The following is a 10,707-nucleotide window of genomic DNA, read 5'->3' on the forward strand; positions in this document are numbered from 1 at the left end:
AAAAAAAGAAAACAAAACAATACAGGAACAAAATGTTTTTTAATTCACTGACTTCATCTGTTGTGATGATAAATGTTCCCAACAGTAAATCATAAAAATGAACAAAACCATTTTATCCCCCTGAAGACAAGACACACAAGTGGTTAATTATATTCACTATAATATAGAATCGATTTTGCTCATTAAAACTTTTAAATATATTCTGACAAAAAGAATAAATAAAGTGGGAATGACAAGAAAGATTACAACAGAATTTTTACACCCTTCCCTTTTGTGTACTTATTTACATGTAGTTTTTGCACTTTTCAATCTGTTTCCACACAGTGGTAAAGCTCTGTGAGGCGTCTGTGTGTGTCCATTAGCTTTCTCCTCCTAGACAGAAACACTACCAGAGTGTGGGGAAAACACATTCTGCTGAGGGGAAGTGAGTGTTACGAGATATTTTCACTGGAAGTGAGTATACGTGGGTGAGGCAGATTAAATGACCTTAAAAAAACTTTGGTTGTGAAGAATCTGTGTGACAAATGCAAGCTCTCCCTTGTGTAACAACTAAAAATATGCTAAGAAGAAGAAAGAACAACCAGAGTACAAAGGAGTGTACAATCACATCTGTGTGTCCATCATCGTCTTCATCATCTTCAGACTTTCTATATTTAACCATCAGTGTCATGTATCTGTAGTGACACTTGACATTTACCACAAAATAACATTTTAGATTGCTAAATACATCCCTGTCCGAAATATGACAAGTTTGCAGCAAAGAAAATAACAAAATAAAAATGTAAATATCAAGATATAACTTGTAACAATCCAGCATACGCACACTGACCTATTACACTTCATTAAGACTGAAGAAGGCACACTTCATATGCATATAAACCCTACTCTGCTGCATTAAAACCCCACATTTAGATTAAAATTAAGTTTCCCTGTTAGTTGTGTCTCTCACAGTCATTAAGGGGGAATCTTTTTTTTTTTTTTTCTTAAAGAGAAAGTTGACAGTCAAAAGTTTCTATGGTAAAATAATAACAAAGCTGTTGATTTGAGAGTATCCCAGGAAGGACACATACAGCATCATAACAGCAATTTCAGTCGTTTTTCACCTTTGTAACAAGTGTTATCCAGATCACTGATTAGTGTGTGCATTGGCGTTAAATGCAAGTGTAGAACTGTTATGATTGAGGGTCGGACTTCATCTCCACACACACTCATTCGTCATCGATCAGTTTTTCAGCGCCGTTCTCTGCTTGTCTGTCTGCACTCCTTCCTCCTTCCTGTCCGCCTCCTCCCTCCTCCTCCTCCTCCTCGTCCTCATCTCCAGTGTAAGAGGAGAGAGACTGGCTGCTGTAGTTGATCATGGTGCGGGAGAGGTCCACTTCGATGGGGAAGACGTCCGCCTCCTTCAGGACAGCGTAGCACTCGTCGTAGTAATGTGACATGCCCGAGACGAAGCGCTGCAGCTGGAACACAATGTCCTGGACTGTGGGTGAAGAACACGAGAGGGAGATAAGTTTATTTTTGCATCACTTTTTCCATTTGTTCTGTTCTGTATCTTTGCTTGTTGGTGCATTTTTGCTGACTAAATCCTGATAATGTACTTTCACATTCTAAGCATCACAGCCTCTTTAGCCAATATGAAAATATCACACTAAGATTATCTTGGCCAAAACTGGGTTAGTATATGTTATTATCTGGATAATCTCTCAAAGTGTAAATCTTTGTCTTGAAACTGTTTTGAAACATTTATAGTAGAACTGAGAATTGAAACAGTGGACACTTCTCTCTCTTTTGTGTCTCGTGTAGGATTTATACTGTTCCAGGCCTTCATCTCTCACATCCTGTTTTAAATATCAGATGGCAATGTGAGCAAAAATCTGACTTTCTGTGTGTTTAGACCTGTGACTTAATACATCTTGGCATGACTGGATAGTTGGAAAGAGTGACAGACATTGTTTCATTTGTGGTGGATAGAGAGACACTGATCAGATTGATGTAATGAAGGTGTATCACCAGAGCCCGTTTACACCTGATTAAAAAATAAGCTGAAAAAACAAACAAAACAAAACAACAACAGACCGTGTTTCTGATCTAGCAGCTCTATCTTCTCCAGAACGTCTTTCCTCATTTTGGCGAAGCGGGCTCGAGCCTCCTGCCGACACCGCAGCACCAAACGGTACTCATAGTTACCGGTGCTGACACGGTAGAGGGGCTCTCCCATGGCCTGTAGGGAGAGGTACATTATTCACTGCTTCTCTGAGAGATGTGAAAAGCAACACATATTTCCGTTTGCAACCTGTAAATCTTGTTTATATCATTCTGATTTAATTCTCACACCAGAATTCAAATGACAACTCACTATACTGCTGTACTCTTCATCATCCATTTCCTTCACCTTCAGGCAGTATGACTGAAAGACACAAGGGATTCATTGTTGAACACATTTACAAGTGATGGAACTACGTTGTACAATGCACAGAAGTGAAGAGTGCTGTTGCCTTACCAGATATTCAAACTTCACATCCAGATACTTGCGGATGGTGAGCTTTGTGTCTGGTATGGCCTTATGAAGGTACGTGTTCAGATCGTGGAGCATCTGCACAACAAGATATGATTGGTCAGAGGTTTGATATGACAGACACACAATAAACAAACAAGTGTGTTTTGTAGTTCTATCATTCATGCAAAGCTCAGAAGACGGTAGCACATTAAAACATATGTAAAAAACATTTGCTGTGTTTTCAAGGGCTTCAAAGCCAAGCTTGTATGTGTACTCACAGGTTTAATGGTCTTCAGCAGCTGAATACCATATTTCTCAATGTTGCGGTGAGCATCAGCAAACTTCACAAAAGCCTCGCTGGCTGCGGCCTGGGGCTCTCGCACACCGATGACAGAAAAAACATCCCCAAAAGCTGAAAAACACCCATCAGATATATTACAGCTCGCCCACATAGGATGAGCAGTCCTATGTTTCTACACTGAGTTTGCCTTTGATAAATACAGCACAATAAAAGCCTTGTTAACATATGAATGGATTCTGTCTGATGTTTTGTTCCATGTCTGTGACATATTCTACAGATATAGACACTGAAACTGTAGTGAAAAGAGTACATGTTGCTGGCATGTAGATATGACTATGAACAGAACTGACTGATGAACTGCGTGTGGGTCACAGAAAAAATAGTATATAACCTGTGTGGACTGGGCTTTAGACACTAAAGCTAGGATAAACTGAAATCTATGAAGATGATCCGTCCAAAGTCCATGAATTCTTTTTTTTTGCAAGTCAATGTCAAAGGTAAAAAAGGAGCACCAAACCAATTGGTAACACAAATTTTCTGACTTTGATCAAAGTTACTCACCTCTGTGGGTTTGAGAGAGCTCGAAGAAAGCTCGGAGCAGCCTCTTTGTGTGCTCCATCAATCCTACAAGCAAGCAGAGGAATAATGAGACACTGGATTGAAAAAACAGCAACAAGTTGAATTTTCACACTAGCTATTTGATTAAACATTAGATTACAGCTTCACAAAACACAGAAGATGGTGGAAAGTTATCATACTAAATACAACACTGAAGATTACTGAGGGGCAATTTTTTAAGTTGATTATTTTTTACCTTTGTAGAGCTCTGCGGTTTTCTCCAGCTCTTCCAGTCTTTTGACCAGTCCATCTGTAAAATGAATCCACAGGAGTAGAGCTTTATATCTACCTATATGAATAAACTAATAAAATCATAATGTTCATAATAATAATCTCACCGTTGCATAGAATAGCTCTACTGAGTCCAAGAGCATCTGCTGTGCCTGAGCTCATATTCTCTACCAGGCGATGTTTGACTTTTTTCAGCACTGAAACACACAAAATGTGTTTAATGTGCATTACAGCACAACATTCAGTAATATAAACAAACAGTGAATCAAGATTAATAGAGAGAACGTGTCTAGTGGAAGAGATACCTATGTCCAGAGACTTCCCCTGTTTCGGGTCTGCCTGCAGTTTGTTGTAGTGAATTATTGCTTCTCCCTGTGAAAACACAAAGAAATACGCAGATGAATCAACAACAAAAATATATCTATATATATATATATATACTATTAATAGATATATTTAGACGAGGACCATTCAATAAACGTTATAAAACTACAAAATTAACAATTAAAATACAATGTGTTATCCTATTACATGTGGTAAAAACAACAATGTGCAACTTTTCCAGCTTCACGGTGCAGAGGGGGATATTCACATGCACTGAATGAACAACAAAACAATCTAATCCTTTAAATCCCACACGGCACCCCGTCTTTAATCCATCACACAGGAAGTCATGGAATTTTTGGTGTGAACAATGAATGCCAAAAACAACACAGCCACTCTACATCGGTGACGTTATGCCACATGCTATGGGCTATTGTCCCGACCTCTTTAGCACAGCTGAGCAAGCCGGTTAAAGTCCCTCTTCTCCACAGTCCGGTGGAGGGTTTGCACACATAATTACTAAACTCTTGGACTATTCACTGATAAATCTGCAACAAAAATGTGAGTAATGGTTTATTCCTTTTGCATGTTTCTATTCATGTCCATGTGTGCGTCATTAAAATAGAGTCGTCATCAGTGGTGGGGAGTTACATTAGTTTGTCTTTGAACTTTTCAGAGAAATAGGATATTTACATAAACCAACATTCAAATAAAGACAGATTTGAAACATGAACAAACCCACCAGCCACAGCAGTAAATTACCTGCATTTGGGAGGAGGCTGGGTTTCATTTTCTATCTAAGTCATCAACTACTTAAATCACTAACAGAGAAGAATGCATTGAATCGGTCATAATCTAGACTGTGCGTATCCACAGAACATAGAAGAGGTAAATACTAAACAGTCTGAGCATAACTTGGTGTTGTTCAAGACTGTAAATAACAATGGATGGTGATTTCCCAGTATTTCTGTACCTGGACAGCTTGAATCATCTTGGCTACTTCCACTTTAGTCTTTCCCTTCACTGGTTTTCCATTCACGCCTGTGAGTTCATCGCCTGCTGCCAGTGTCCCATCCAGAGCTGCTGGGGTGTTATCAAAGACCTGCGAGACAACATTAAAGCCACATTAAAAAGGTACCAATTTCCCCCCTGACTTCAAATGGAGCTGAATCAATTTATGCTTAATGATGGCATTTAATTCAAAAACTTAAAACATCGTAGAAACGTTCTGTCACACGGTTACAAACAATTGTTCTGTACCTACCTGGACAATGTAGAGACATGGACAGTACTGTGCTCCACCACCAATACTGATCCCAATAAGGTTATTAGCATCTTTTTTCAGACTCACAGTACCAGGGACTGTTGGTATCCCCCTGATGATGAGAGAACATGATACATTGAGATTTGCAGCATTTAGTTTCCCATGTTTTTGGAGAATTCTAAGAGGTACAATATTATAGTATAAAGTTCTTGAAATCAGATCAACAACGAGAGTAATGACTGCAAAGCGCAAGGCTCATTAACTACAGCTTTAAGGGTCAGTCCAGGCATGGTTTGATTTGTCAGTGTATGTGGTCTCCTGTATGAACAGAAGACATCCTACTATACACAGTGAACACATAAATGCATGGCACAGATCACGAAAAGAAAAAACATAATTGTAACTCACAGTTTGTCCTCCTCCAATTCATAGTCCATGTCTGTGAACATGTCAGGACAGTGTCACTCCTGTCCCTGTAAAACCTGTGAGTGATTATCACAAAACCCATTACTTTAAACACTGCAGTGACTGTACCTGAGGATCGATATGATGAATACAGTTTGTCTTCAGCAGCTCTCTCAGTCTCATCTACCGCTTAAATAACATGTGCTTTAATTAGATCTGAGACATTCAGGTGGGATATATACTGTATGTATGATCTGACTGCGCTCAACATGAAGCTTCGACTGATCCATTGATAAAAGGAGAGTAAGTGAGGAGACAAACAGCTGGTCTCTTGTAGTGTATGCGACGTTAGCCAGTTAAAACAGTTTAACTTAACACATCGACCTTTGCGGTAAACACAACTGACGTTATTATTAATTAACATTATTATTAATATTGTAGTGCTGAGAGCAAACAGCAGGAAGACTCCTTCTAACGCTGTCTCATTAGCTAGCTGTTAGCTACTGTAGGCTACTGGCAGGTGGAAAAGCAAATGTCGCTTCTTAAATAAAATGTTTTTACGCCGTAAAAGATTTACCTTTATTAGAATATGCACCAGTTTCTCATATAAATGTCCTTTAGTATGCATAAAAGAATCGCTTCCTGTAGTAGTTATCGTAATGGCTCTAGTGACAGCTCCTGTTTACTTGATGTCGTCACATCCGGTAGAATAGCGGAAGTTGGCGTTAAAGAAAGACTAATATAATTTTAATTGTTTTTTTTAGTGGTCACAATTAGAAACAACTCCGCGTTCCTCACTGATTCACTGAAAAATATGTATACTGACAATCTGTACTGATGTTCACTTGGTTATCAATCAATATAAAGTCCATGTAATGATTTAAAAACAACCTTCAACGTTAAATCGCGAGTCTTTACCGCCCCCTTGTGGTGGCAGTGAGGAACTGCAACACTAAACTCGTTCATTCATTCAGACTACCGTCAATGTAGACGTGACACTATACTAACACCTCCGGTAAGTACTTTCAAATTACAGGGAACAAACAATTGGACCAAACTGGAGCTATCAAGCATAAAAACATGTCATAAAATAATCCTGTTAATCCATACTGTCCATGTGTTTATCGCAGCATCATCGTCACATGACCGTCGGCGCTAGTCGAGCTGCGCTGTCTGTGCTCGCAAACTTCTCCAATAGTACTTATTGTCGGTAGTAGGTAACTTTAGCCCAGTTAACTTACAGCCTTCACCGGCTTCCGTCCGTGTTATGAACCTATTTTAATGTATCACAGTTTTACACTGTGACTAATTTACAACCACGTGTTTCCAGCGCCATCCTGTGGCCACAGTGTGTAACTGCAACACATTACATTAATAAAAGTAGCGTCACTGCAGACATGACACGGCTTCTGGTAAATACTTTAAACCTCACTGAATAAAAACAATCTAACTACTGATTGTTTTCTGCTTGTCAACCGACACCCACACCTCCCGTCAGTGCTGTCAATAACGACTGCAGACCATCGTGGATGAAGTTTCACAAGCTAACGTTACACTGATACTTCCGGTGAATACTTTCAAAATAAAGTGGTCAAACTGAAGCAACACGGAAATAATTGTTCTGTAGTGATCAATCCCTCCAGCGTCAATATATAAGGGGAATTATAACGACCAAGGGGTTGTGTAATGGTAAAGAAGTAGGCAGCCAAGTGCTATCTTTTACACACAGCTCTATTTTTGTAATAATTGCTTCAGCTTGTTTGCCAGAACTTTACTTTAATTGCGTTCACCGGAAGTGTATTCTATCACGTCTGCATTGACGTAGTTTGACGAATTTCTTGTTTCCGTTCCTCACTGTGACCACTTGTAACACATCAATACGGTGCAGGTCGATAACTCCATCAAATAATCAATATTAGTATCTGTGTGCCGCATAGAGACACTACGGAAGTTATTTGGAGTGGGACTGAATCTCACTTGACTTTTATTTTAAAAAAAAGCCGTTACCTTCTCCTAAATTATTTTTTAAAAATAAAAATACAACCACTTTATATTTTTTAATAAAGAACTGCTACATAAAAGGGGTTTGGCTCTTGAAGTTCTTAAAAAGCCACACTATTTTCACCCACCCTGAATTAAAACAAATAGCCTAAAAATAAATATTTTAGATTTAAATAATTAGATGAGATTTAGTTGTGCACTGATGTGAGATCGGATACCTAAACGTCATAAACCAATAAGGCTACATGACCCTAACCCTGAATTGCACAGGCCTCGTGTTGGGGGCGCTGCTGTAGAAAATTAAACAGGGTTATTTGTTTATTTGTTATAAAACACAAGGTACAAGTTTACAGTATGTGATGCTAAACTATCCGCTTAATTTAATTCTTTAATTAGCTGAAGAAATCCTGATTAACCTTATAACTTAAGATAAAATTAAATTGAGAAATTACTTATTTGATTAAAAATGATATCGATAGTAAAGTAAGGAATTATCACACAGTCACTGAAAATGACAAGGAGCAAACTCACACACAGTAAATAAATAAATAAATGTAAAAATAATGACAAATTAAGACATGTAGAGCAATCTAATAGGGCCAGAGCATGTAAAATAGCCTGAGTATCAATAATAATCATATATTTGATTTCATCAAATATAATAATGTTCTCTAATTTAATGGATAACAATCATGAAATATAATTTTATTACTAATTTCCCTTTTCAAAATTGATATTGTTACTTTACTTATTACTCCCTGTCAACAGTAATTAGTTACACTACTAGTTACTTTTCTGCTACTCTCCACAGAATTGTTGGTTGTGTCCTTTCTTCCCTGAATTCAGCCTTACGATGATTAAAATCCAGTTTTGTTTGTCAGTAAAAGTAATGGGATTATTTCTGCTGGTGAATATAAATGTTTTCATCTTTCTAAGCAACGATTAGAAAAATAAATCCAAAGATGTGATTTGATTGTCAAATCAGTAGGGGGTGCCAACAACAGTAAGGTTGTAACTAAGAATACTAATAATTAGTAATAAGTTACTGCCCGACACTGCTGCTTAAGTACTATAGTACTCAGTTACTTCGACCCTCATCAATGTGCACAATGGCTCCCAATCTAAAAATATGTAAACAGCTCTTGGCAGAATAGTTTGTAGCACTGTGACAGCTGTTACTCACGACCTGTTCTGTGATCAAAGAGGCAATTAATCCTTTTTGTTTTATTCTTTGATTAAACAGAGCAGTGCCTCTGTATTGAATAAGCTGAGTTATCATGCTGATGAATTGGCCACGTAACTGATCAAAGTCCTTTCACTGAATCCTTTGTGCTTTACAGAATAAACTCGGGGAAACTGCAGTCACACTACTTACAGTTTGTCTTCCAGGACAGAACACCAACCTTTCCTACGTCTCCCATTAGCTCCAGGTCTGTTCACCAACACCAGCACCCAAAATGAGCATGGTAAGTTAGACAGCTTGGTATAAAAGTATTTTAAAGTTTTGCTACCACCATGATTAACAGTAACATTTGAACAATTGTGTTTCTCAGAAACTTGAATTGAAGAATGTGAATCTGAGTGCTGGAGATCAGCTGAAAGTAAAGGGGTTTATTCTGCGTGATGCTGAGAGGTAAGCTAACAGACTAATTTTATATTAGTCTCTTAACTTAATGACTGAAGATGTATTCTCATTAACTGCTGCAGTGAAAATGTAAACATCTGTAAAAATGTTGACTTCCACTTGTATATGTAGCCTGGTGATGTCTAATAATGAATATGTGTGTTGTACTAAGCTCTGCAAACACATGGATATTAAGACTGCTGTACATTTACTGTATAATCTTGGATCCACTCAGATTCCAGGTCGACCTCGGCTGTGGTGCAGACGACTTAGCTCTGCACTTCAACCCTCGTTTCCATGATGACACTGATGGAGCGGTTCTCGTTTGCAACTCAAAGACTGCTGGTTGTTGGGGCGAGGAGAAACGGGAAATACACAACCCCTTACAAAGGGGCACAGATGTCAAGGTGAGGGAATCTGACTGAAAGAAGTGAAGATGTGTGAGAACAAAAAGCTGTGGAAGGTTTAGCTAGGGTGTTTTTGAAAAGCTTAAAAGGGTTGATTCACCCAAATCACAAGAAACATATTCCCCCACTTAGCCCTAGTGATATTTAGTCCTGCAGGGAGTTTGGGCTTTGTTCTATTTTCTACTAAGAATACAAATATCTTACTCTATGTATCTTTTCGGTCTTAGATTGAGTTGAAGCTGTGTGGAGACATGTTTGAAGTGGAGCTTCCTGATGGACAGGAGGTCCAGTTTCCCAACCGTGAGAACATGGACATCATCAGCTACGTCAAAATAGAAGGAGACTTTAAACTGACTTCCTTCAAGATCTGTTGAGAGACACAACTGCTGTAACATGTGCATGCTGTGTATATCAGTTTGGTTAAAGACAAGAGTTCAGTCAGTTATTGTGAGAAATATGATCAATTGAGAGATATATATATTCAGGACACTGGAAATGTATCTTTATTTAAGTATGTCCTGTTGTGAATAAGAATATAAAAGCTCTAAATTCAAACTATCTTGTTTTGTTGTCTTTGAAAGGTTGCATCCTAATTATGGATTTGATATTTCCCTCAAACAGTAACACTATTAACTTTACATACAGTAACAGTCCAATTAAGACAACAAATCACATACAAACGTTTTTTAAATCCATACCCAAATGCACAACACCCCAAGGGCGGGGAAGCACTCTGGGTCCTTCCCTGCAATTATGTTCGTACTTTCTTGCAGACACCACCCACTTTCCCCAGCAGATGCCACCATCGGTCCCTTAAACAACAGGCTATGACAATATGAAAACAGCAGAGTTACGATCTGGAGTTTAATGAGAATAGGGAGACACAATAGCACAGTGGGTACATATGAAGACACATTTCTAAAATGTTGAATGTCGCTATATATCAGAATCCCCAACATGGAAAATGGAGATCTTACGAAAACTCAAAACACAAAAACAAATAAAAAAAATGTAATAAAATATGTTCAGGATGAT

The 10,707-nt window shown here is 38.2% G+C and overlaps 2 protein-coding genes across 2 annotated transcripts; one reads left to right on the plus strand and one right to left on the minus strand.

Moving 5' to 3' along the window:
- Positions 1-20: 20 nt before the first annotated feature.
- On the minus strand, positions 21-6,364 carry pick1 (protein interacting with prkca 1). The gene is made up of 13 exons (XM_035654837.1): positions 6,218-6,364; positions 5,644-5,717; positions 5,236-5,347; positions 4,945-5,073; positions 3,953-4,019; positions 3,755-3,844; positions 3,613-3,666; positions 3,360-3,422; positions 2,776-2,909; positions 2,501-2,593; positions 2,357-2,407; positions 2,077-2,221; positions 21-1,480 (listed from the first exon to the last, which is right to left on the minus strand). Exons 2-13 carry the CDS (start codon positions 5,682-5,684, stop codon positions 1,209-1,211), a joined length of 1,251 nt encoding a protein of 416 aa, XP_035510730.1. The 5' UTR covers positions 5,685-5,717; positions 6,218-6,364; the 3' UTR covers positions 21-1,208.
- A 673-nt stretch (positions 6,365-7,037) lies between these two features.
- LOC118323104 (galectin-2-like) lies at positions 7,038-10,227 on the plus strand. Its single transcript, XM_035655028.1, has 5 exons — positions 7,038-7,052; positions 9,066-9,107; positions 9,195-9,274; positions 9,501-9,672; positions 9,900-10,227. Exons 1-5 carry the CDS (start codon positions 7,038-7,040, stop codon positions 10,044-10,046), a joined length of 456 nt encoding a protein of 151 aa, XP_035510921.1. The 3' UTR covers positions 10,047-10,227.
- Positions 10,228-10,707: the final 480 nt, after the last annotated feature.

The sequence above is a fragment of the Morone saxatilis genome, unplaced genomic scaffold (genome assembly GCF_004916995.1).
Source record: "Morone saxatilis isolate NCDOM2014 unplaced genomic scaffold, NCSU_SB_2.0 Contig14, whole genome shotgun sequence".
Taxonomy (NCBI): Eukaryota; Metazoa; Chordata; class Actinopteri; family Moronidae; genus Morone; species Morone saxatilis.

What these genes read in the sequence shown, in the direction of transcription:
- pick1 (XM_035654837.1), bottom strand. Translation starts at nt 5,684, where the DNA reads ATGTTCACAGACATGGACTATGAATTGGAGGAGGACAAACT. An exon ending in ATGTGAAGTTTGAATATCTG is followed by an intron (nt 2,408 to 2,500) that starts GTAAGGCAACAG and finishes TGTGTCTTTCAG; the next exon opens with TCATACTGCCTGAAGGTGAA. An exon ending in GCTGCTAGATCAGAAACACG is followed by an intron (nt 1,481 to 2,076) that starts GTCTGTTGTTGT and finishes CTTCACCCACAG; the next exon opens with TCCAGGACATTGTGTTCCAG.
- LOC118323104 (XM_035655028.1), top strand. An exon ending in CAGCACCCAAAATGAGCATG is followed by an intron (nt 9,108 to 9,194) that starts GTAAGTTAGACA and finishes TGTGTTTCTCAG; the next exon opens with AAACTTGAATTGAAGAATGT. An exon ending in ATTCTGCGTGATGCTGAGAG is followed by an intron (nt 9,275 to 9,500) that starts GTAAGCTAACAG and finishes GGATCCACTCAG; the next exon opens with ATTCCAGGTCGACCTCGGCT.